At 33.1% G+C, this 27,829-nt stretch overlaps 2 protein-coding genes across 2 annotated transcripts; one reads left to right on the top strand and one right to left on the bottom strand.

Moving 5' to 3' along the window:
• Nucleotides 1–821: 821 nt before the first annotated feature.
• LOC131595921 (cleavage and polyadenylation specificity factor subunit 3-II) lies at nucleotides 822–12,243 on the bottom strand. Its single transcript, XM_058868450.1, has 13 exons — nucleotides 12,018–12,243; nucleotides 11,765–11,942; nucleotides 11,588–11,660; nucleotides 10,304–10,421; nucleotides 9,835–9,908; nucleotides 8,593–8,729; nucleotides 7,698–7,761; nucleotides 6,520–6,585; nucleotides 5,220–5,289; nucleotides 4,176–4,280; nucleotides 3,471–3,612; nucleotides 2,636–2,732; nucleotides 822–2,174 (listed from the first exon to the last, which is right to left on the bottom strand). Exons 1-13 carry the CDS (start codon nucleotides 12,040–12,042, stop codon nucleotides 1,725–1,727), a joined length of 1,599 nt encoding a protein of 532 aa, XP_058724433.1. The 5' UTR covers nucleotides 12,043–12,243; the 3' UTR covers nucleotides 822–1,724.
• Nucleotides 12,244–15,821: 3,578 nt separating this feature from the next.
• Nucleotides 15,822–23,555, top strand: LOC131595920 (microtubule-associated protein 70-2-like). Its single transcript, XM_058868449.1, has 11 exons — nucleotides 15,822–16,240; nucleotides 16,355–16,440; nucleotides 20,633–20,698; nucleotides 20,785–20,955; nucleotides 21,077–21,247; nucleotides 21,342–21,497; nucleotides 21,590–21,736; nucleotides 21,895–21,966; nucleotides 22,041–22,574; nucleotides 22,672–22,865; nucleotides 23,036–23,555. Exons 1-11 carry the CDS (start codon nucleotides 16,039–16,041, stop codon nucleotides 23,073–23,075), a joined length of 1,839 nt encoding a protein of 612 aa, XP_058724432.1. The 5' UTR covers nucleotides 15,822–16,038; the 3' UTR covers nucleotides 23,076–23,555.
• Nucleotides 23,556–27,829: the final 4,274 nt, after the last annotated feature.

Here is a 27,829-nt window from a genome sequence, read left to right as displayed (position 1 = left end):
TTTACTTGCGATAATTTTTCATTATGTCTTCTTCACATTTAAAGATTTAAAACAAATAATGTCTCTCCAATAATATCTATGTAAAGATTTAAAACCAACGTCGAATAATCTCTGCAATATTTCAACCAAAATGTTTATATTTATTTATTTGTTTAATTTCATCTGATTATTATGTATGTTTCTACTTTTAAGATGACTGTTTTTTTTTTATTATTGGATTTTTATTTTTAAAATTTGCAAATTTGTGTTTTAGGGCGAAGTTGTTTTGAGACAATATAATATGAACCTCAAAATTTTATAACAGTTGACTTAGTAATATGAAGGGTCGAACTAACTAAAAAATTATAAAACTTTATAAATATTATGTTGTGTTAGATTAGACCAACCTAAATCAAATTAGTTAAAAATATTTTAAATTATTAATTTAACCTATTATATATTTAATCATATATAATTATAATATTCTAATCTATTTATCTTTTGGATGTTTATTTCAATAATCTCAAAGAATTATTCCTTCATTGAAAACTCATTCATGTACACATGTTAAACAAACACTTGCGAAGTTTAAGACAAATGTCAAAATGGAATATTTTAAAGTCTATGATAATAGTAGTTCAGTAAAATTATTAGATTTAATTTTTTATATTGAATTAACATAATCAATTTTGTTAATGTTTTCAATTGATAATAAAATTGATTAATTTAATCTATCAAGACATTATTAACTTTACATAAAATGTTATTAATATTTTGAAAAGTACTTCCCTTTGAACTAACTCTACATGTACAAAAAAAGACAAATTCTCAACATAGATTCCCTTGATGCATCTCCCATTAACTTACATATTAATTGGGAAAATCTCCCATTAAATTACAAATTAATTGAGAAAATCACAAATTTTCAATTAATTGAAAAAAATCTTCTGTAGTTACATCTACGCAAAGGTTTGATGGGTTTGATTAAATGGAAAAATTTCAAATTCTCAATTAATTAAAAAAAAATGCGTAGTTACGTCTACGGAAATGTTTGATGGGTTTTGTCAATAGAGTGTTTCATAGATGGATATACGGAACTTAAGATTTTCTCAATTAATTGGGAAAATCCCAAATTTCACTATGTTTCCGTAGATGCATCTACGGAAGGAAGCAAATTTTTTTACGTGGTGGGTAAGATAACCATGGGATGGATTGAGAAACTTTCGTAAAACCAAAATGAAATACGATTCATTGGAAAACAGTACAACACCTATCGATAATTCTTGATTACCGCAATTAAATATCTAAAAAATAATGACTACAAATATTATATATAACTTAAAAATGATCCAATCATAACATAATTTCCCTTCTCCAGCATCATAAACATAGGAGCCTAAATTATGAGCCCATAGTTTCTGAATCTTGTTTAGACCACCCAGCAGCAAGACACTATCAAATGCTCCATGTTCTTGCAGCTCAAGTCTATTTCAATAAAATTTCTTTCAGAGAAAAGTACAATGATTCCAACACATGCTGTCCTGTTTAACGGATCCTCTTCCCATCTGGTGCTCTGTTGATGCATAATGACTGCATTTGCAGATATTTTCCAAAGTATTGATTCTTTTCTCCAGATCTGTTGTCACCGTTTTAACGTAAGAACATAAATCAAGAGCTCTTGCCAAATGGGCAATCTATTGAGTCACCGCCATTTACCGATATGTAAACGACACAAAATATGTAAACTAGGCCTCTTGCTTCTTTTCGTCCAACATGAGCAAAACCTCATCTCGGTGTACAATCTTTGCCTTTTTGTTACTTTCCATGACCAAAACTCCATCTGCTACTCTTTCATCTTCAACTTGAAGTTCAGGCGTCGGGTTTCTGTCTATTAGAGTGGAGTTATGCGTGTCCACGGAATTGCATTTCTGAAACTTGAAGTTGGGATTCAAGCAGTTTCGGATAAAAGTGCCAGAGGCTTCTGCATTTACGTAGTTAGTTGAAGGAATGCTTACGGTTTCATTGTTTTCGGGATTATAACACGGAATCTCCAATTCGGAATGAATTCTTTCTTTTAGAGAATCCATTTTAGGCTTCTCACCATGCACTAGTATAACATGCTTTGGGGAGAGAAATTTCACGAGATCCATAATCCCTTTAGAATCGGTATGAGGACTAAAAGCCAACTGATGAATCTGTAAATTTTAAAAAAAATATTAAATTATTTGAGAAACTAAATGAACTGATTCAGTTGCTTTCCATGTCAATTTGAAATTTTTATACAATTCGACTAGCCCTCCAAAAGATTAGTGTCACCACATTAGTTTTCTAAATAGTTTTTTCCAACAGATCATTCCCTCAAAATACACTGTTGTTAGAAAATTTGTAACAAGATAGCTGAAGTGATGATACTTGGACTAGTTTAGTGGCTATTTTATATCTTTCAATATTTGAGGGGCTTAATTTGGTGACGCTTCAATATTGAAGGGACAAATCTGATGACAACAACCTAATATGATAGAGGTGAGGTGAGACCTTGATCTTTGGACAACTGAACTGACAGTTTACTCTAAACTTTATTTCTAATTATATATGCATTACAAGATCAGAAAGAAAAAAAGGTATCCATAATAAAAGGGTAGGAGATAAATTTTACCTTGCAACGCACTTCTATCCGTGTATCCGGATCTATATCAATGTTGGTCGACTTCCCTGATGTTAATTTATTTCCTATAGTTCCTGCCAAACAATACCTACAAAAGTAACACAGAACTGAATTAATATGTAATTATATCCAAATAAGATGAATAAAAGAAAAATAATACTACAGAAAAAACAAAAAATGGAATGGGGAAAGAGAGCACCGCAATGCACACAATACAGGTTGTGAGTTGTGACATGTCATAGAAAGATAAAGAGAAACCTGCTCTTCATTTACCTTTTATCATTGGCAGCCAATAACGTTGACACCAACCAAGAATTCATACATATTTTCCATAAAAAGGAAAATGATAATATGGAAGAGACGATAAAAGAAATGGAGGAAGGGATTATCTCCTCGCACATTGTGACATAGTGTAGAAAGATCAAGGGAGAACAAACCAAGTCTTCATTTAAATTTCATAATGGGCAACCAATAATATCCACAACAGTGGCACATTTAAGCCCCCAAAACCCAAATTCACAGACTAATAAGGAAAGCCCCTATTCTAGAAAACACACAAAATCATAACTTTTCAAGTGCAGAGTGAAGGCCAACCATCTAGGTTACCATAAAACCAGCAAATAATCCACACCAAGCCATCAAGCAATGGAAATAGAATTGATTACCAGGAGATAGATTTAAAATAGTTTGATTTCCATTTATTTTTAAACATGATACACCAATAATGGGAAACATTTATCTGCATTTTGTTCATTTTCTGTCTAATAAGCATAGATACCATAAAAATTGAAAAGGAAGTAAAGAAAAATAATATAAATGGGTGTACCCAGGCAGAGTGATAAGATTATTTTCTGACGGTGCCCAGTGTTTAAAAACTTCAAGTGAAAATCCACCACTTATCATCCCAGGAGTGGCAAAGAGAACACAAGGACCAGGAGCATCAAGCATAGACCGCTCAAACTTGTGAACTGCAACATCCAAACCAGGTGAGTGAGACATAGGACTTTATCAGATGATACATTTTTACGCAACAAATTATACCTCCATCTCAGTTTTATAAAATGCATTAAATAATACAAATGTTTTAGTCACAAAGTCCACTCCTTTACCTCATAACATTTAAATCTTTTGCATGCATCCCTTATTACCAATTTTTCTAGTCATTAAAATTCAACCAGCCTCAAAATCCCCGCTTTTGTGCGGTCTGGAAATTGTGTTTTTCACCTTAAATTCATAATCATTTAGCAAAATAAATTATTTATGCCAACTAACTGTAAAGGCTATTGTATATAAAGAACATATCTGACCACATGAATGCACCAGCACAAGGCTCTATATCACAGAACAGTGAAATTATGTTTAAAAAATGGGAATTGCATGCAAAGATGATTGGGAATTATGACATGGTTTGATCTACCAGTCCCATGTAGTGGGAAAAATGTTTGGTTGTTGTTGTTTTATGCATAGATGCGACTTCACATGTGAAATAGAATTTTGAAATTTCTGAGAACTTAAGAAATAAAAATAGCACCATTCTTAAAATCAAATGCATTATGTGTGGAGTATGTATCTTTAATCTTCTGGCTTGTCCAACCAATAAGCATCTTGTAATACATATTAGCTTGAATAGTTAATCCTGAAAGGAAAAATACATATTCAAATAATTAGAATTAATGTCACACAAATACCGACAAATAATGAGAAATACACCAATAGGAAGATATACAGCTCAAGAAGTCACATATGAGCAAGCTGCATTGTATTATATCTATTCAAATTAATATATTTGTTATAGCTGCAATTATTTTATTTAGTGCTGAATAGACGGAAATAAAAAGAAAAGCAGAAAAAATATCGTTATAAATTGTAATATTTGAAGATTATGCATACTGCAATAGTATTTTATTTTATGACATATATTCCACAACCTGAGAACGTATTAGCAGATACTAATACAACTATTTCTTGTAGGACAAAGTTGGCATCATAAATTTGCAGCCTATATCAATTTAATTGTTTTTGCTTATCAATATTTTCTTTAGACATTTTCATGAGAAATAATTTCATATTGGTAGTCGATTTCTGGTTCATTTTTTCATTTTTTTTTTCATCAGCAACATAATTGTAGTTTGAGTCCTATGTTTCATGTGACTTGGGCATTCTTTGGAAATGCCTTTCAACAATCTTAACTTCATGACTATGCCCAATCCTAAATAAATACTGAAAACTAAAAACTCATATTAGGCACTGATGTATATTTGTCCCTTCTTATATTTTGATTCTTCAAAGAAAGGTACATTATGTGTGGTTAGTATCATAATAGTCCTACATTTCTTTCTTTTATTATTGAAAATTGAAGAAGCCTTTTTATTTCATACACAATTTATAAGATTTCATTTCATACGTAAGCATTCCTTTGTTGCATCAGAATACAATTAAACGTCAAAAATCAGGTAATCCCTCTCCTCAAGCAAAATCTCAGTGTAGGATGTGAATGTGACAAAGCAAAAAGCATGTGATTATATTTTGCATAAATATGTATATCTGTAAATCAAGTGTGCTAGTTGATTCAAACCTGCAGAGAAGTAGATAGGAACCTTCAAATTCATGCGCTCCCAGTAGTCCTTCAACAAAATGCATAGTTCCTACATATCAAAATAACTTGATAAATATACAAACCCTTGTTACATTACATCTTGATTAATGGTTTGAATTTCGATAGTTAAACTGGTCACTGAACCAGAATCGTGAGTAGTTCACTTCATGGATCATTAATGCCTCCTTGGTTAAAATAGATTAAAGAGAAATGTCTTTTAGATAAATATACATAAAAGCAAGTGCTTTTAGCTCCCAATGAGGACCAAAAAATCATTCTTTTAAATATAATGATTTAAAATGAAAAAAAAATGGAGATTACCTTCAAATATATCACATCCAAGGATTAAGAAAAATCAATTTTTGTTTTCATTAGCATTTGAGCTGCCTTTCGTCTGACCTACTCTCCTTACTACGAAACATATAGGTCTCATACGCTCATGCCCAAACCACCAAAGTCGATATTCAACCATATTTTCTACAATAAGTACTATTTAAACTCTCTCTAATGATATCATTCTTGAACCTATCTCGAGTAGTATTTCCAAACATCCAGCATAGCAATCTCATTTCTGCTACTCTTGTTCTAGCATTTACCAACCAACACTCAATCCTATACAACATCATTGAAAGTTGTACGATAAAACTTTCCTTTTAGCTTGAGATGTATTTTTTATAACATAAAACCCTCAAGCTCCCCCTCATCCAATCTACTCTGCATAAATCTGATAGTTTATACCACCCTCTTTATCAATCGTTTTGTATAATGGATTCAAGATGTTTACATCAAGTGGCTTGTGGTATGGTATGGTCTCTGATTTTCATCTCTTAACTCAATGTGCTTTGCTTTTGCTAAACGTATATGCATATACTATGCCTTACTTCTACTTAAATGAAAGCCATGTTAACTTAAAGTTTGTCTCCAAGTCTCTGACCTGCCATTTATTTCTTCTCGTCTCTCCAAGTTGGATTGTGTATCTTCTGCAAATAAGAACATACATTGCAGTACTAGCTCTTGAATGTGTTCCGCAACTACATCCAAGACTAAGGTGAAAAGATAGGGGCTTATGTTCAGACCGCATATGTCCGATGTGGGACTCTTAACACGACATCTCCCTCATCTTGTCTCTTTTAATGAGTGTGTAGGGATGGGAAGGGGGGAAGTTCAACGTGGAAACATTGTACAGAGACAAGAACCATAATTACGTCTACGGTCATTAGTTATAACAAACAAAAATATATTACAATAATGAGATGAATGGTCATTTTAAGCAGAATACCTGAGCTCTTCCAAGAGCAAATGTTGGAATAAGCACCTTTCCTCCACTAGAAACACATTTATGAATCTGAATCAATTAATTTGAAACTTAGTAACAAACATTAGATTAAATGTAAGATATTAGATTAATTGTAAGATCAGGTGCACTTACATAAGTAAATCATAAAGCAAAAAAAGCACAAGTAAAAAATTCAAAAGCAAAAATAAATAATTAAAATATGTAATCTTGTTGAAACTACATGCTGTTATGTTATAGCGTTTTGGGGGTCGTCCACTATACTAAGCTAATCTGTCATTGACTACATAGTATTCTTTGAAATAAACACAAGGACTCTCAATTTAAAAACAAAGAAATGCTAATGATGTCTAGATATCTAACATAAAAAAAATTTAATTATAACAAACTTCATTGAATATAATATTTAGATTTACCTTAAAAGTTGTGAATACTAAATACTGGACCCTTGAAAATATTTTGCTTTTAGTTGCATATATACTAAGAGCTTACTAGAAAAGCCACAGACAAATCTTTACTCTAGCACACAGGAGTACAATATCAAAAATTATGAGCCTCGAGTAAAAAGAAACTATAAAAAATATAAAAATGGAGACAAAAGGAAAGATGATAGCATAGGATAATACTGATTCCTTAAAAAATAATAAGAAAATGTATAAACTGACATAAACAGACATTGTTCCAAACCCAAATCATTTGCACTGAGGTCTTTGGACATTGGGAGGTACATATGTTAAAGATCTGCAATCAATATTGTGATCAAGGGATATTTTTCCCGATTTCTTTGTAAGAAAATACTACCCAAAAAATGCTGGTTCCTATCGTATGTCCAACCTAATACATCAAATAGGAGCAAAATAGAACATACCGACAAAACTTTGCCTTCTTTACTTCAGTCAAAATCTCATAACCTAATCTAAAAAACTGATCCATGTTAAGAGCATAAGCCAAGATTTATCAAAAATATCAAAGGACCACTTCAAATATAGGACATCTCATCTCAGTGTAAACACAGACAGCAAAAGTATGAGAGAAAAGGGGGTTGAGAAAGTGAGATCAAAACAATGCTTCTACTTAATAGATGTCTGAGAGAAAATAAGGCACCAAATTAAATTAACACTTCAAGCTCATAGTTCCTTTAAAGTAATTTTGCGAATACATACAGCTTTGAGGAATTCCCTCTCTCGAGCATATTTTGAATCACGTATCGTGGTCGCATATGTGGATCTGAAAGGAGATTGAGAGACATAAGAAACGTGAGTCCAATATCATCCTTCTTATAATTACAAGAAGTGAGTGCAAAACAGATACTTGAATCTTAAACCATATTGAATCATTATTCAATAGATAAAAAAGCACCTTATCAAATGCATATGAATGTTGCTGCAACTTGTACACGTAACAAACTGACAATATAATTTGCAAATTTGTCACTCCTATGCTCAATTAGATAAATTAGAGTAAAAAGTATAACAAGATTAATAAATTAAGGTGGCAAAATATGTGACCCCAAAACTGAAATTGGTCAAATAAAGAAAAATAAGGGTAATAAAACCTAATCTCAGAACTACTTGGTCATGTAGGGACGATAATGTGGTTTGGTGGAGGGACATAAAGGTTGAAGTGAAAAGTAAGTTAGTTCAACTTGCTCCGCTTACAAAATAACAACTAACAACAAACACTAGTCAATGAAAAAAATTACCACCTTATATGTTTGATAGCAGGTAAGGACCAACATCCTAAAAATCTAGCCAGTTAGGTGCAGGCTAAGCATTGGTTCATATTTCTAACATAAACATGCAAATAAATAGTCAAGTATATTCAAATTTTAAAAATAATTGAATATGAATTAATATAAATAATATACCCTTAAAACAATAAACAAGTAGAGAATACCATTTATAGCCCTCACTATAGTGCATGTTTAGTATCACGGTGTGTATGCCTGAATCACGGTAGCTCCCCGGGATTTTGACATACCCACCAACATACCAAACATACACATAATGTTGATGATATCATTATAGAAAGGATTTACACAGTCAATGATGTTCTTACTCAGTTATAAGAAGGTCAAGTCGTAGTCGATCAATTTGAGCAGCTCCTAGGTGTCTATCTGGTGTCATATTGTAGTCTCCTGTATAAACCATTTCTGCATCTCCGACTTTTACATAGAACATCGCAGCTCCGATAACCTAAACAATTTATAAGAGGCTGAATGATCAAATGAAAGTACTAAAAAAATCAATTCTAGAGAAAAACAAAAAACTATTCGTACAAGATAGATATGACAGAGAAAGTAACCTGAATAACAAAAAAACAAAATCCTAAAAACATCCTCATATAAAATGATGAGTTATGTTTTAAGGAATGCTGCTTCACATGGAAGGTATAATAATGTTAAGTTTATCAAGTGACAGGCATGATATATTATAAATGTATCAATCCTGATGTGGGTAGAATAAAGTGAAAACTAAAAAGCTTCGATAGCTCAGTGGTTATGCTAAGTTAACCAAAATATCAGGAATTACACGTATGATGGAACTAGAAGATGCGACAATAGAAGGATAGCTTTTGAGACCAAGAACAGAATTAACCATTCCACAATATTGAAGGATAACATCCATCCCAAATTTACTTTATTAATGTTGTGTCGGTGAAGTTCAAGTAAATAAGAGTGGACTATTTTATTATGTCTTTTCAAATAATAATATTTCTTCTGAAATCGTAGTGTTGCAGTTGCAGCACAGCTGAAAAGGAACCTTTGTGTGGAACAATTGAATTTTCACCATGTGATTGAAAAGGCATAAGTTCGACCAGAGGATCAACCTCTTGCAATTTTGCAAACACAAGATAGGATGGCCTCCTATATACCCACATAACTTTTACATCACCATATTCCCTTCAGTAGTTAAAAGTTATAGTATTACACGGTGCAAAAGCGAAAGATCTCTCAACTGGACCAAATCAGGAAATAAATCTTCCGAGACTATTTTGTATTGTTCTTGTTCTTCTGCTATCTAAGACTATCTAAACCTAATCTTGAAAGCAACTGGACACATTCATTTAGAACTTTGTAGTCCTATCTCTTCCAGACTTTCAACCAGACTCTTTCATCTTATTTTCAATATTTTATGTATGGTTTCTGATTTACCAATTTTCGGGCATCCCATCCATTACATTTTATATTCTAAAAATTTAAACCAGAACTTCAATGTGAGAAAATCACCAACAAAACATGTGTTAAACACATTACAGCAAATGAAATATGACTTCAGAGATGAAGCTCATAAGCCTTACATGTCCTGCATAATATGCACGTATCTCCAGATCTTCATCTACTTGCACAGTCTGCTTCAGATCTACCGCTATAACTGTTTACAGGAATCATATATAAAATTATAATAAGTGTGATAAAGATATATAATTAAGATGCTAATGTCAGAGGTGTGGTGATTTTGGATGGGAAATTGCTGTATCCGACAAACCAAAGCACACACCAAACTACTGATTGAGCATGGCAAAATCTTCTTTTAAATTCACACAAAAATCTAAACTCCGTAATTTTAGTTTGTCATCATTATCAATTTCGGAAAAAAAAAAAAACAATAAAAATTTAAAACTGAAATGAATGATATTTATACACCAGAAAATTAATAGCATGCGATCCATTGACATGTTTGAGTATATGCACCCATTCTAAGAGACATGTCTGTCTAATGCAAACCAACATATAGATACTGCAAGGGAGAAGAGGATACTACATTACCTCTCTTCATGCACTCAGCAATATGATCAGAAGTGAATAGTTCTTCCTCACCCCGACGATCAACCATGACTTTCCGATAGTCTTCCAACATCAAAGGAGCCAAAGCTTTTGTTGGGTACTGCTTAAAATCAAATATAAGTAAGCTAAATTTAGCATCATAGAACTACAACCAAGGCCAGTACTTGAAATATTCAAAGCGCCCATAACCATAAGCAAAAATTAGAACATGATTATATGCATATGCCGTTAAAAATTCCTTGCCTATAAAAATTTGAAATTCCGATCAAGAATACGCTTCTGTACAAAATATTTTCCTATTTAATTAATTTATGGGTTTCTTTAACCATTTACATTTAGCATCACATTATAGTTTCTTCAATCCAGAACCGCAGACATTTGCTTCCTATTACTCAGAATAAAATTAACAATCCCATAATCTTAAAATAAAACATACTCATCATTCACGTCCAGGAAACATCGCATAAAGGTTTCACATTCTTTTCTCATGTCAAAAGTGTTCAATAAAGGCTACAAAACATTGAGTTTATTTTCAGTTTTCAAAAATTCCCATTATTTATGTTTGACTAAAAAGGGATAATTTTATTATTTTCAACACTCCCTCACACAATCACAAAAACATACAAACCCACGAAGCAATGACTCGGACGACGGACACAACAATAACGTATCCTCATCAATAATTGATAACAATGAATAGTTGAGTGTACATATGTCAATGTCGGATCCCGAACATGCTTTCAAAATGAAGTGCCAATGCTTACAAACAACAAAGTATTATTGTCATAACAATTAATCAAACAATAATGCTACTTTGTGCCAAACAAATACACAATTAGCAATAAATTTGAAATCAAAAAAGAAAGATTGCATAACAATACACACATCCCACCAATTTGAGTAACATCTATGAATCTTTAGTACAGAAAGAACTTTTCTTATTAAACACATATCAACTGAAAATAAATAAATAAAGCCTCAACGTTTTTTTAATAAAGACAAATTATTGAATAAAAAGGGAAGAAAAAAAATAAAGTCTATATATATTTTTAATTATATCGAATTTTGTTCTTAATCCCTATACTCATTTTAAGTCCTAAAAATAAAAAAGCTACATGTTTTTAGTCCTCTCCCTAACGAAAAACAAGTAGTTCTGTGATTTGTAAAGACAGAAAAGTGAATACAGGATTAAAAACAACCGCAGCACATCATATTGAGTCAAACATTTCACCAAACAGGTAACAGGGAAAAACAGGAGTCACCCACCGTCATGTAAACCGGGCCACGATACCCGCAAACTTCAGTGAAGTAAGCCAACGCTCCAACATGATCCAAATGACTGCACCATTTAATTCCACAAACAATCAAACATCATCATCAACAACAACAACACAAACATAAAAAAGGAGTAAGTTACAAATGAATGAATAATGAAGCTATTACAAATGAGTAATGATGATGCATGAGAGAGCATCATTGAAATTGCCAGAAGGTGAAATAAGAGAGAAATCAGGGAATTGACGGTGATCATGGTGACCCATGTGCATGCCGCAATCGAACATGATTCTCTTTCCGTTGATGTTCACCACTACGCAGCTTTTCCCAACCTCTTGACCAGCGCCTACAGGTTCGTTGAAATTAACAGCGGTAAGAGAGGTTCAAGGAAGAAACTAGAGATGAGAGAAGTGAAAAATACCTAATACTAGAGTTTCGATGGCCATTGATGCTTTTTACGATGTAATACTTGCACTTGCGGTTGCGGTAGTAGCTGTAGTACAGTGAAGTGAAACTACTACAGATTAATTTGATATTTCTTCACTATTTTTATGCACGGTGCACTTGTCGCAACGATGGAAACGATGGAAAATACGTTTTGAATTTAAAGACGTAGGTGCTGTAAGTTACTTTTGAAACCGTGGAACAATAGCTACTTTACCTAAGTTCAAAGTATCCCTTATTTTTATTTTTTTTTGGACAATTGTATCCCTTATTTTATACTACTACTTTTGTAATGTTTTGATTTTTTTTTAATTAATCTTTTAAATTTGTATGTAACCTTGAACAAAAATAGAATTTCTTGTTAAAATATGCGGATGTAAATTTCATGATAAAAAAGTGTCAAATATTCTAGAATTTTTTTACCTAAATAACTCACTTTTTCAAATATATCAAATTTTGATAACATTTTAAATATATCAAATTAATTCAATTTCAAATATTTTTTTTTCGAGGAGAATTGACGACTGCACCCCCTATCTATTGTGGTGATTGGCGTCTGCAGACGATGTTGTCAATCCAATTGATGTTAGTGTGCATGTTTTCAATGGTGGTGTCAATTCATCTGGCGCCAATGTGTATTGTATTTTTTTATAGTTTGTGTCAATATAGCGATGAATAGTCCCACAAACCAACATAGTTTGTGTCACCCTTGTATATTCTAATATTATATTTCTTTATACTTGTTCGGAATCGTCCAAAAATCCAATACGAGTAAGACCCAAGTGCTAAGTGTAATGCCTCCCAAACCAACACAGGTCTTTTTAGCATGTTTTGTCCCCACTCACACGCATTTTAGGAAACTTTTCAGAAGGTCACTCTTCAAAATACTACTCCAAGCAAGCATGCTTGATTGTGGAGTTCTTATCTGTTAGGCTACCGAAAAGAAGATTCATTTTGTTGGTATAGGTAGTATCAATCAATCCTTATAAGTCTTCCTTCAACCATGCAGTCCCATACCTACACAACTTCAGGATCTCTCTCATTCCGATGTGAATTTGGCGTCCACTCCTCACCCTCTTCGACTTCGGAAGTGTCTCATAGACATGCCTCGTGCACCGGCAACCACTCTCCGTCCTTATTGGCCTTAGGTGTTACACTAAGCCCAATGAAGCAAAGTTCAATAAAATTGTCCATCATATATAACTAACATACAAAGGCATAAGTTACATGTTCTCTTTTTTTAAACTTACACTTTGTTCATTTTAGACTCTATAACTAACTTGGGTGTTGTATTTTTAACCTTGTAGGTCCACCCCTCGTTCTACCGCGTTGAAAATCCATTCCACTATATCATGAGTCTATGACGATTAATCGATCACACTTTTGGTTTTTGTACAGAACAATGATGTTGTTTGTGGAAATCGACAACTGATTCCAGCATAATTCCATGATTATATCCCATTTCATCCAAAAGTCAAATCAAGATTAAATCGCATGAGGACGGAGAAATTTGTCCCCAGTCTCTCACCAAGAAGCTCTTTCAGACCTTCCAATACAACATCAATTTAGATTAGTATAATCAAGGAGATTGGGAAGGAACAATGTAATAGTAACGATCTTCGACTTCTAGATTTCATATTATTGGAAAGTTAAACTGAAAGGAGCTGATAATTGATGCTATCATGGCACAGAAAATGAACCTCTGATGCAAAGTTAAAAAAAAAAAGAAACTAATATGAACAAGCATCAACACATTAACAATATTAACTCATGATCTATTGATTTGATATAAACACATACCTCATATCTTGTCCAATATCTTCCATTAATAATTATAAAAAAACCATTTTCCAGCTTTCCTTATTTCTTTTTAAATAATCCTAACAGCAAATGGAAAATATTGATCATTGGGGTCTCTACCTACATATATCAGTAGTTTTCCCCATATTTAGTCTTCAAGTTGCAATCATCAACCCTTTACAAATTTTCTACACACTATGGTGAATCCTTTCTTACACCCATCAAAGCAGAAATATAATGAACCACATTTTGGCTGAATTGATAGATTTGGTCTATCAACATTGATATTGACTTTATTTCCAACACACACCTTTTTCAACTCACTAACATACCTCTATATCATTGCATACTTCCTATGAGAATCTCCTTCAACAATACTTTTGCAATATCCTTGGCCTTCCATGCCCTTAGTTTCTTCATAGGTGATTTTGAACAACAGACCTTGATTTTATACGACTTTCCTTTGACTTTAACTTTGTTAGAAACATTTTGCGTTAAATCCACTTAAAAACCGTCATTGAGTGCAGTGGTTCTTCTATTATCTCCAACATCAAACCTCACACCTTTAGCATCACCATCAATGTCTTTCAAATTTTATTCTTTGTGAGTTTATTCATCCATATTACTTTCATTTAGGTGAAAATATTAACAATCAATTTTCACATTATGCTCAACATAGTTATGAGTATTAATTTGTTACCCACGTCACATTTTGCAACATTAACAACACGATAATCCATATTCACTTCCAAACAATAATCACTTATCCCATTCAAGTTTCCTTTAAACTCTAAAATATTTTTTTAACATAACACCAACTAACTAACCACCTCAGAAACAACCCATTTGTTAGAATTCTGTTAAAAAATAAGGGTGTGTACCCACGTCTATAACATAAGAGTGTGCATCTCGGGCATGCTGAATCTCTCCTATTGCGGAGGCATGGTCGAGACATGATACTTATGTGTTTGATTGTTCAAGACTCGACTTTGAGATATGCATTCCAAATGTACATAACCTCCCAAACGCGAGGTCTGAGAAGGACGAAGCGCTTTAGGCTGTTTGGCGGCTTAGGACTCGACTCCAGATATACATCCTGGACTTACAATTCCATATTGATTAAATATAAACTAAAACCGAATTTATATAAAATGAAAACTCTCACCTCACAACCCAATTATATATGGATGTATTAAGCCAAACTTTAATTCTAACCTAGTTTTTTTTCGGCAAAATACTCTTTTTGGTCCCTTATGTTAACCTCGAGGTTCATTTTGGTCCCTTAACTTTAAAAAGTGTCATATTGGTCCCTTAACTCTTCAAAAGGTGTCATTTAAGTCCTTTTTGTCACATTAGCGACGGAAAAACTCAAAAATCGGTTGCTAAATCAGTCGCTAATATGACAAAAAGGACTAAAATGACACCTTTTGAAGAGTTAAGGGACTAATATGACACTTTTTGAAGTTAAGGGACCAAAGTGAACCCCGAGGTTAACATAAGGGACCAAAAAGGGTATTTTGCCTTTTTTCTTTTTCTTTTAAACATTAAAATAAAACTAATGTATTGAAAAAAATTATGTTGAAACATATGAACCAAGTCAACAATCAGTCACATTTTGAATTATCGAAGAAACATGGAATTGAAAAAATCTTGTAAATATTGTATCTTTAGACTTCATTTAATAATTTAAAAAAAATAAATATTGCTCCCTATTACTAAGTCACGCCGGCACGTGCACCAGTAGCACTACGAACCCACACACAATAAAAAATTAAAAACCCTCATTTTCAAAAACACGGTATGCGCACTACACTTCCGGCTTATCTTAGCCGTTACATCATTACGCAAAATCATCTCTTATTATTACCATCATTAAGAGAGTTTACTGTGCAGTATTCCTCACACTCACTCCAGCAAAACAAGTCACAATCACTCACTACTCACTATTTCAGCTTAAAAATAACCATAATCTCTTCACAACACAAAGAGCAAAAACACTTCACTTTTTTTATTCATTATTATTAATCTAGAGAGAGAAACAATAAGACAAAATCAGAATTCAAGAAGAAAAAAAATAGAAACAAACAAAACGATTCCGAATTTTCTTTCTCTCTCTAAATCCACCACTTTCAAATTCACATTCTGTTTCGTTGCTTCAAATAGTGAGGGTTTTGGTTCGGCACTGTTTAGATCGGAGAATGGAGGAGATTTTCGGCGACGGAGGAGTTGCGACGCCGGTGCCGCTTTCGGTGTCGGGATCTTTCCGAGAAGGGAGAGGCTCGTCGAGGAGACGCGGCCCGGCTAGACAGCCGAGCATGGAGGCGGATGAGTTCATGAATTTGTTGCACGGTTCGGATCCGGTGAAGGTGGAGCTTAATCGTCTTGAGAATGAAGTTCGAGGTGTGGAAATGGAAATGAAAATGCTGCTCGATCTGAAAGTTCTTGACCTGTATTTTTTTGTAAATTTTTTAAAATTTAATTTGATTTTTGAATTTGTGTTTTCTTTTATTGTAGATAAGGATAGAGAATTATCAGAAGCACAAGCTGAGATTAAAGCGTTGAGGCATTCTGAACGATTAAGAGAAAAGGCAGTTGAAGAGGTTACCTCTAATTTCTCAAATTGGTGTTATTGTTGTTTTTATTGTTATATTCAAGTTTGTTACTATGGGTTATTCATTTGCTTATTATGTTATGCTATTTTATTCATTACTAGTAATTGCTAGTTTACATATTGGTCATGGTTTGGGAGGAATTGAGTAAGTAAATATGATACTATTGTTTTATTTCCTAGTCGGTTCATGTTATTGGTGCGGTTACTATGTTTAAACTTTGAAGTTGCAGCAGAAAAGTGGGATGAATATTTTCCATATGAGGAGGGCATTGCATTGGAGAATAAGCTCCTTTGATAATGCCTTTCACTACCTTTCACACTTTTGTGCAATTTCTCTATAAGTTTCTCTTTTGAAAGAAACTGTCTCTGTGAAATTTGGAGTTCTCACTCTGAAGCTATTGTGAATTGTTATATAGTCTTTGTTCGGTTGACTTGACTATATATAGAAAATTGTCGAGTAATAACTTTTTTTAAAGTAAAGGCGTTATCAGACAATTGATATGCTATAGGTTGAGATGTTGTAATGCATAATATATTATGGAAGTAAATTACTTTTCCTTTTTATTTGATACTCCATATTTTTTAATTAGTGCTCTTTGGTAAAACATTTATTTTATTACTCCCTCATTTTCTTTTTATATTGAGCTTTTTATTTAACTTTTTCTATTTCTTTTGTGACCAATTTAGAGGACAAAATCCTATGAAGCATTGATTAAACTTTTCTAACTTTACACTTAATATTATCAAGTGAAAGAGAATATTATTAGAGTGGTATTAATATTGAGTAGTTAAATTATTCGGTAAATTTGGGACATGGAGATGAGGCTTGGGAGCATATTACCTTTGCTTAAGGAAATCTAAAAGAGAGTATAGGGAATGCAAGTTTAGCAAGAGACACACAAGTCCCTAGTTTAAAGGTGAAAATTGGAGAGCTATCATCCTACCACAAGTCTCTCTATTTTAAGTACCTTCTGTCCATTATACATAATGATAGAGAGATGTACCACAAGTCTCTCGGTTTTAAGTACCTTTTGTCCATTATAATTTATACATAATGATATAGAGATATATACCACAAGTCTCTCAGTTTTAAGTACCTTTTGTCCATTATACATAATGATATCGAGAGATACCACGAGTCTCTCTGTTTTAGGTACCTTTTGTGCATTTTACATAGTGATAGAGAGATAGAACAGTATGTAAATCTTAAGATACAAGCAGGGTTGAAAAAAGATGAAGAAATGAAAAGCTTTAATATGTGGCAGAATAGTACTACTCCAACTTAAATGAAAAATTTACTGCACAACTATAAAACCACCTTAATATGATTTGTTGAAGGTTGAACGCTAAAGAGCTAAAGAGTAAGCTTGATGCTATTGAGATGAGAATGTTATGATGGATGAATGAAATCATCAAAGTGAAAGTTTGGATAACTTATATACTCTAAAAAAGATGACTGAGTTTCATCTTTGATGGTTTGGACATGTTTAGTGCAGACTCGGAAAAGCACTAGCAAGGAGGGTCGGGTAAACCACATGGAGGATAGTCCAATAATAAGAGTAGAGGAAAGACATGAAAAACTACAACAACAAAAAATCATTAGAAGAGTTTAGATTTAAATGGTCTATCATTAACTTGATTCATGGCAAGACATTATGGTGTTGTTTGATCTAAATAATGGACTTCATCTTGTTCAAAAAGACTTGGGTTTTGTATTTTTCCATTACTTATTTGCCCGATTCCTTAATTTTGTTTTATTTTTATTAATTTTTGAGGATACTTTATCCTTGTACTGTTTGCTTTTTATATGGCATTCTATATGTTTCTTATTTATATGGCATTCCGTAGGTTCACTCATAATTCGTGATAGGTACCGTAATTTTTTTGAGAAATATGAAGTATAGCTCCTAAGAAATATCTAAACAACTACAAAGAAAAGATCGAAAAAAACCTGCAAACTTAGAGGGTCTTCAACCTCCCAAGTTAATTGGCTTCAAACCTTTACCCAATAAATTGCCTGCCTTCCCTCCTTTGTCCCCCACTATACAACACTCCCCCATGTTGTCATTCTGACTAACCTGCCATGTGGTTAGTTTGTTCCCAATTTCACCCCACCCTTTCACTTTCTCTACTTGGCCTAGATAAGGGGTCTATCAATTCTACTGTACATTTGTGTTGACTTCTTGATAATGTCAATATTTCCTTTAATGGTTTTGTTTTGTTGTCTACTACATGTGAAGTCTTGACATGCAGTATTTTTGTTGTCTTGTAATGATTACTACTTTATATGCTTAATTAATCCTTAAACAAAATTGGAAATGGGAAAATTATTATTATTAATAATAGTGGTACTATTAACCATTTTACTACTGTTCCATATGGGATTTGAACTCCGTTCCTTGAGGTTACAAATTAAGGCTCTTAACTGGGTTGACACCTCAGGACTTTATACTTAATTCTAAGTATATTGGGAAATCAGAAACAAATGACAGTGATATCTAAGTAATACGGAAACTAATCCTAAGAAATTGTCTTAGATATTCTACGATTATAAAACGATCTTAGGAAATAAATTTAGGTACTCTGATATATTAAAAGTTATATTATAAGATACTACCTCAGGTCCTTATGATAACAGAACAAAATCCTAATTCACTTAGGCCTAAACAAATGACAGTGATATCTAAGTAATACGGAAACTAATCCTAAGAAATAGTCTTAGATATTCTAAGATTATAAAACGATCTTAGGAAATAAATTTAGGTACTCTGATATATTAAAAGTTATATTGTAAGATACTACCTCAGGTCCTTATGATAACAGAACAAAATCCTAATTCACTTAGGCCTAAAAAACATCTTGGAAATAGTTGGTTTCCTTTAATACCCCTGTAAGTTTAATTTTATTCCATGAATACCCTATATGGAGTACTCCTAATTCCACCAACTTAATTTAAATGTTCTCTCACAAAAAATAAGTGTACAAATGGAATTTAGCATTTAGTACATTTGGAAATGGGTCAATATTTCTTATAAAAAGGATAAAAATAGAAGTTTTTATTTCTTATTATAAGGATCAGGGGGAGTATTTCATATAGTCCAACACTCTCCCTTCAACTGATGCTGTCTAAGTTTTAAGCTTGCTACAAATATACACTTTAAAAGAGAAAATATAAAACTACTCCAACAACACCACGAGGCACATGTTCCCTAGAAGTCACCATGAAACTTGTTCCAAAAGAATCAAGAATCCCAATTTGGGAACAATCATCAATTCTAAAAATAGAGAATTAAAACTTAGCCACTAGAAATAAGCATCAACTATAGGCTTAACCATTTGGTAGAAGCAAGAAACTCAAAGCCATTACAGCAGAGCACTTATCCATTAAGCTGAAGCCACAAATCCATGCTTAACAATCTAACAGAAGTAAATATACTTAACCACCACATAAGGTAGAAGCTACCAAAGCTTAACCATCAAAAGTAAAAGGTAAAAGATGAACCTTACACACTCAAGGCAGAAACAGTAATATCACATACTTAACCATCAACCAGAAACCATAGCTATGCTTAACAAGCACTTACTACATAAGAGACAGAAGCTACCAAAGATTAACCATTAAGAGCAGAATACATGTGGCTGAACCACTCAAGGTAAAAGCAAAAAATAAATAAAAAATCATCATTGCTTAATCGCCACGAACATTCCAAAACCAGCAAAACAGAATGTGTTGTAACAACAATTTACAACCAGAAATTAGTTGCTAAACCTAAATCAGAATTTTCACCGATCGTTGATTTCAACCCCAAATTAGTTCCCAATTTAGCCGCAGAAAATATAGGTGTCAAAAGACAGAACACATCAACATAATATCTTAGTTACATGGCGACTAATACTAAGAAATAATCTAATGTATTTTCATTTTTAAGATTATAAAATAATCTTTGAAAATAAACTAAGGCACTCTGATATAATATTAAATATATTATGAAATATTTCATACATTCTTACAAATCATTCTTTGTATTATTTTATATCCGTTACATTGAGCTTTTGCCTCTATTAAGCGCTAACTTACTCATGTTTCTTATGCCAATTTTTGCAATTTCTTCACACTGGTTTGTTGAATGCTTTGTGTCAACTTGAAATGTAACTTATCTTGCTTTTTGTTTGTACTTTAGCTGTCTGAAGAGCTGTCAAAGGTTGATGGGAAGCTAAAGTTATCAGAATCTCTATTAGAAAGCAGAGTATTGCTCTGAACCTTTATCAACTTCAATAATTATTTGTTTCCCTAGTTTGCATGATTTTTAACAAAATTGAATATTTCTGACAGAATCTTGAAATAAAGAAAATCAATGACGAAAAGAAAGCATCAATGGCAGCTCAGTTTGCAGCAGAAGCTACTCTTCGAAGGGTTCATGCTGCTCAAAAGGATGATGACATGCCTCCGATAGAAGCAATTCTTGCCCCGTTGGAGGCTGAACTAAAGCTTGCTCGGCAAGAGGTATTTCCTTGTTCTCGGAAGTTATATTCCAATACCTTGAAAGAAAGAATTATTTGAGGGGCCGAATCTGGCATATAACTAATGATTTTTGGCTTTATTCTCTTCTGTATATTCCCTACAGATTGCTAAACTACAAGATGACAATAGAGCTTTAGACCGTCTTACCAAATCCAAAGAAGCTGCACTACTTGAAGCTGAAAGGACTGTTCAGTTTGCCTTGGCTAAGGCCTCCATGGTGGATGATCTCCAAAACAAAAATCAAGAGCTGATGAAACAGATCGAGATTTGCCAGGTATCATAATCTTGGATGATTTTTATTATTTCCCAGTACACTAGAGCTGTAATTATGTAACTTTTAATGGTGGTTTCATCATCACTTCTCTCAGGAAGAAAACAAAATTTTGGACAAAATGCATAGACAAAAGGTGGCAGAGGTTGAAAAGCTCACCCAAACTGTGAGGGAGCTTGAAGAGTCAGTCCTTGCCGGTGGTGCAGCAGCAAATGCAGTGAGAGATTATCAACGGAAAGTTCAAGAAATGAATGTAATTTATTAAAGTCTTCAGCTAGTTCAATCCCCTGGTTGCTTTATTGATTATAGCATTAACTTTTACATGATTTGTTTCACATTCTTTAGGAAGAAAGAAAAACTCTTAATAGGGAATTGGGTCGTGCCAAGGTAACAGCAAACAGAGTAGCTGTTGTGGTTGCAAATGAATGGAAAGATGCTAATGATAAAGTCATGCCTGTCAAACAATGGCTTGAAGAACGACGATTCTTGCAGGTATTTTTTGTTTTTACTTTGCTTATTTGTCTTTAGTGGTTGTGTTGAGCTTTTATTACTTTTTCATGTCTTCCTCGTTTAGTCTTTGATATAAATTTCCCTGCATTTGTCTTCTCTTTAATACAGCTTACTCTTATTACTGTACTGCATTCTTGTAGGGGGAAATGCAGCAACTTCGTGATAAGCTTGCTATAGCTGAGCGCACTTCAAAATCTGAAGCACAGTTGAAAGTAATAATCTGGTTCCTATCTGTTAAACTAGGAAACTAGCTCTTAGATTATATAATATTTTTTACAATTTTCAGGAAAAATATCAATTACGGCTTAAAGTTCTAGAGGAGAGTTTGAGGGGAAATTCTAGTGGCAGTAGTCGCAGCACTATAGAGGGAAGAAGTATGAACAATGGTTATTCTCGTCGCCAATCACTGGGTGGAGCTGATAATATCTCAAAACTAACCTCTAACGGGTTCTTGCCTAAGAGAGCACCATCCCCTCAACTCAGGTCATCCCTATCGTCTAGCTCAATATTGAGGCATGCTAAAGGAACATCTAAATCTTTTGATGGTGGCTCAAGGACACTGGACAGGAGTAAAACGTTGCTGAGTGGAGCACCTCAAAGTTACTCATTCAACCAATCTCTTGAAGAAACCAAAGAGAGAGAGGCTGATGATAATTGGAAAGGAAGTTCAGGTGATAAGCCTAATGACTTCCCACCGGCGGATACAGAGGATAGTATTCCAAGTGTTTTATATGACCTCTTGCAGAAAGAGGTTATTGCCTTGAGGAAAGCTGGTCATGAGAAAGATCAAAGCCTAAAAGATAAAGATGATGCCATTGAGGTTAGTAGTTAGTTTAATATTTGTGTTTTTGGAAATTAATTGCTGACGTCTTATAAATGATAGTTGCTAATCGTTTGCAATTGTCATTATCTGTCAGATGTTAGCAAAGAAAGTAGATACATTGACCAAAGCCATGGAGGTTGAAGCAAAGAAGATGAGAAGAGAAGTAGCTGCCATGGAAAAGGAGGTAGCTGCTATGCGTGTCGATAAAGTACAAGAGAACAGAGCAAAGCGGTTCAGCAATATAAAGGGTCCTGTAAACAGTGCTCAAAATCAGCTAATTTCTGGAAGGTAAAATTATATTGTTATTTTTACTTTCATATGTAGTTATTGGCATATTACTCATTTGGAATCTATAATCATCAGTATACTAATTCATTTTGCTTTGTTTCATCTTCCCCTTTACATTTTTCTTCTGTTTTCCCCCCTTGTAATTGAATCTTCAATTTATACTTGGACAGAAATGTGACACGTGGAGGATTAACTCGCAGCACCCAATAACATGTTTATTATGGCGACACTTGGGAGTATATTAAGTAAAATTTCATAGACATCATTCTTCCGCCCTTCTCCGTTTTTATCCTTTTGTTTTTTCTTGTTCAATTGATTACAAGATTGTATCTGGCACGCCGAGAACCAGTTTCTGATGTTGCCCATGGATCAGGGACAAGAAAACAATTTTAGGAATTGATATGCATCTGACCTAGACTGCTTCATCCCCTGCTTAGGAAGTTTGGCTAAGAAGGAAGAGAATGGAAGACAATTAACCGGGTTTAACCTTTCAGCTTTTCTTTTGAGTGGTTGTGTGTTTTGTATAGGTAGCTTTCTCCCTTAACTCCTTTTTGCAGTTTTTATCTGCAATACATATTGTGATTGCATTGATTCAGGCTTCTTAATATCTTTGTAATTAGATCAAAATCTAAGCGGATTCGGTTGTGTTATAACTTACAAGTTCATAATTTCATATTGATCGTAAATTAATGATTGTCTCTAGGTACCTACGTTTGTTTTGGTCCTTGAGGGTGAGTGTTGGGAACTTGTCTTTTTAGTAGCCATACAAATTCTCCTCTTAGAACATAGCAAATTCTGTATTATTCAGAAAGTTTTGCTTGGGTTTTTTTTTCATCATCTAAGCCAGTACAATTTTTACATTTGAAAAAATTATTAGTATCACAGTTGTAAATAATAATTTTGTCCCAAATTTTTTTTTAAAACAAAATAATTAAGAAGTATCACAGTTCGACTACAAATACTTGTAATCTAAATGCAACCATTATATAGATGTATGGTATTTTCTTTTACTACTATAAACTTAATAAAACAATATTCTTGAGCGCCAAATTATAAATGAAGTATAATATTGGGGATTTCTTAATGCACCTAAGCATTACTAGGGAACCGTGTAAAAATTCTATAATAAAATACTATAATGTTTTTAGGTTTTGAAGATGTATTTTCGGATCCACAAAAATGCATGTTTATAAATATTTATTTTGAAAATGCATCTTCGAAAAAATTAGGGAGGTATATTTTCGGAGAGTTAAGAGGCAGCATTAGAAAAACGTAGAAAAATATAAAAAAAAATAGCATGTTGACAAATTAAAATTACCATTGATATCATAAGATGAGTAATACATAAGGACCCGTTTGGTTCAATAGAGGAGAGGGGAGGGGAGAGGAGGAAATTTAATAGAGGGAAAGAGAATGAAGGGGAATGGAGGGTAGGGAATTTAACTACATATATGTTTGGTTCAAAGAAGGGGAGGGGAGGAACTTTAAAATCAATTTACCTTTTTATCCTTATAAATATTGTTAGTAAAAATAATTCTAAATAACATTAGTATTGAGTGAATTTCACCAAATAAAAACTTGTTCATTCATAAAACATACTATAACAGTAAACAACAACACACATTAGTTAAACTATAGATCTTCAACCAAAATCAAACAATTATCTGATAACCCAATAAAACAATTTTTATAATTAAAAATATATAAAATAATGTTAGAATGTTAAAAAAAATGGACAAATAATATTAGACTTAAAATCTTTATTTATAACATAAATATGCTATATTTGCATATTGTAATTATTATTAATAGTATAATAAAAAAAACTTTATTACTATTATATATATTATAAATTATAAATAACAACTGATATAAGTATGTTATTATTATTAAAAAAACAACATAATATTAATAAGGGAAATTCATTAAAATAAAAAGAAAAAAGACTCACCTGAGAGCAACAACGCACAAATAGGAACTGAACAATAAATGAAAAATGAAACGTGAAATAATACAGAGAAAAAAAATCTTGTCTTTAATAATTCAATAAGGACAATCTTGGAATTAAAAAAATAATTGAGGATAAAATAGGGAAAATAATAAAATTATGATTAATGAATCTTCCCTCCCCTCCAAATTCCTCCAATTTGAAGAGGAGCAAAAAGTGAGTCTAGGAGGGATTTTGCTCCCCTCCCCTTATAAAAAATGAACCAAACACATATATTTATAAATATCCCCTTTCCTCCCCTCTCAACCATCTACTCCCAACCAAACGGACCCTAAGGGATTTTAACTTAGATCTAACATTACATTTTAACATCCCTGTGGAAGTTGGAACATCTTGATAATATCATTGATCGATCTCAAAACAATCACATCCAGCTCGATCACAACTTTTTGATTCTAAACAGAAAAAAGTTTTGCACATAACCCTTAAATCAGCATCCGTCTTCAACTCAAATTTGCTGAATTCAATGTTCCCTTTTTTGTCGACAGATGGCAAGTGGTACTCGATCTTCACAATTTTATGATTGTTGCCATAATGTAGGAGCTCCTGCAGTGTATATATCAAATTTTCAAGAGGGGTGTACTCAGTGATCTTAAATTCTCTTAAGGGTGTCACTTTAACAAATTCTATCTTGTACCAGACGACGCGTAAAAAAAATCATTGCATGCTATGTGACAGAGATGTATCTCTGGAATAAAATTTTCTTTGGCTATAGGGTGACGGTGTCTTTGTGCTCGTTGTATAATACAAATGGTACGTCCGAAAATGTATTTCCAGAAACTGAGGGGCATTTTCGGTTTTCCATAGGGTTCTTTGTTAGATGAAGACAACTTATCTAGAATGGATGAATAGATCCCCAATTAAAAATACTTGGAAAAAATAGTATTTTTTAAAAAATTGTTTGATATGGATAGCAAAAATTGCCCAGATCAATTCGTCTAAACCGAACCGTTATCGGAAAATTCGGATATGCGTTAAACCAATAAGAATTGCAATGATAATGAAAAGCAATTGCGATAATGTATTTCAACAACCAACACATTACGTTTGAGTATGATTACACTAGTAATGCATTTCCAATGAAATATAGAGTAACGAAAACTAAGAGGCAAATTGTCAAACACTTGAGGTGCAATCAATGTTGATCATAATTTTACTATGGTTTTGTTGATTTGAAACTCAATTACAATCTTATGAATTGTAATCTAATTCCACAAAAAGATTTTCAAATGATAACAAGTTTATCTAATCGTATCGATTGCACAATCAACAATTTAAACAATTTGCAATTGAAAATAAATGAGAGAGATAGAAGACATAAAGACTTGTTTAGGCAGTTCACCTATCGTCCTCTCTATGGCTACGTCTGCCCTAAATTACAAACGAAATTGAGATAATCAATCTTACTTTGTAAAATTTGTTTACAAGAAAATAATAGTAATCCAACCCTACAAACTCTATGATGTTGATTCTAACTCCTTCTATTCCCTTGATCTTGAGCTCGATCAAGTCACCCAACAATACCAATTTGATCCTCGAGTTATCGTTACTTCTTTGACCGAACCATCGCTCTCCATAGCTTTCACTCAGCTAAATCCAAATTGTGAATTCTGGTCAACTCAAGTATTTACTCGAAATAGCCCACTCCAAATCAGAATCACATTGTGCCAATGAAAATATTGTCTAGATCTTATTTAAGATGCAAGCGTACTTGACTCAAAACCTGTTACCACACATGAAGATCCCACCAATAAGCTCATGAATGATGCCAGTCCTACATACCATGATATTCTTGCATACACGTGACTTGTTAGTAGTCTTTTTTACCTTATAGCTACTAAACTTGATATTACCTTAATCACATAACAACTAAGGTAGTTTCTTACCAATCTTACCACCAATCCCTACAAAGCATCCACTAGAATTTTAAGATATCTTAAAGGATTCCCTGCTCGTGGATTATTTTTCTCGAGCGAGTCACATACTCAACTCATAGGATTATCAGATGTAGGTTGCACCAGTTGTGTAAACACACAATATCCATTTCAGGTCAATGCTTTTTCATTGGTAAATCTATCAGCGTCTGACGCACAAAAAAATAATTGATGGTATCACATTCATCACCTGAACTTGAGTATCGTGCTCTTGCAACAACCACTTGTCAACTCCAATGGTTGGTATATGTTCTTCATGACCTCCAAATCCAATGCAGCAAACCTCCCGTTATTTATTGTGACAACTTGAATTCATTACACATTGCAGTCAATTTGGTATTTCATGAACGTATAGAGCACCTAGAAATAGACTGACACATAGTTCGTGAAAAGATGCAAGCAAATGTCCTTATGCTCTTTCCCGTCTCTTCTAAGGATCAACTAGACGATTTCTTCCCCAAGGCCTATCCTACATCAACCATTCCATCATCTTTTATCCAAGTTAGGTATGAATAACATCTATCCTCCAACTCGTGGGGGGATATTACACCGTCCATAACTCATCATGTATGTAACAATTTATTTAAATGAATAACTAGCTTGTTACACTAACTAACAAAGTAGTTAGAATCAGTTAGATGCTTTCATCTAGTTAGTTATAATGGTTAGAGATTGTTAGTAGTTATCATAACATAGATGAGTTACACCATAAGTATGATGCACCTTGTACCTCACTATAAAACACTTGTAATGATCCATTTGCATAATCATTGAAGAAGAATGCTTTCTCATAATAACAAGAGATGAACATTATAGCTAGTTAACGTTCTTCTGTAAGCTCATCTTGTAAGATGATGAAGATAAAATGTTTTCATGGAAGAGGCTGTTGGGAACGAGCCTCGTGATGCTGCTGCTGCTCATGTTTTTGGTCGTATTATTAGGTCTGTTAGAGAGGTAAAGGACTCCTAATTATTTTATTCCTCTAATCTCCAACCACAAGGTGTCAATGAAATTTATGAATA

The sequence above is a fragment of the Vicia villosa genome, linkage group LG4 (genome assembly GCF_029867415.1).
Source record: "Vicia villosa cultivar HV-30 ecotype Madison, WI linkage group LG4, Vvil1.0, whole genome shotgun sequence".
Classification (NCBI taxonomy): domain Eukaryota; kingdom Viridiplantae; phylum Streptophyta; class Magnoliopsida; order Fabales; family Fabaceae; genus Vicia; species Vicia villosa.
This window is presented reverse-complemented; position numbering and strand designations above follow the sequence as displayed.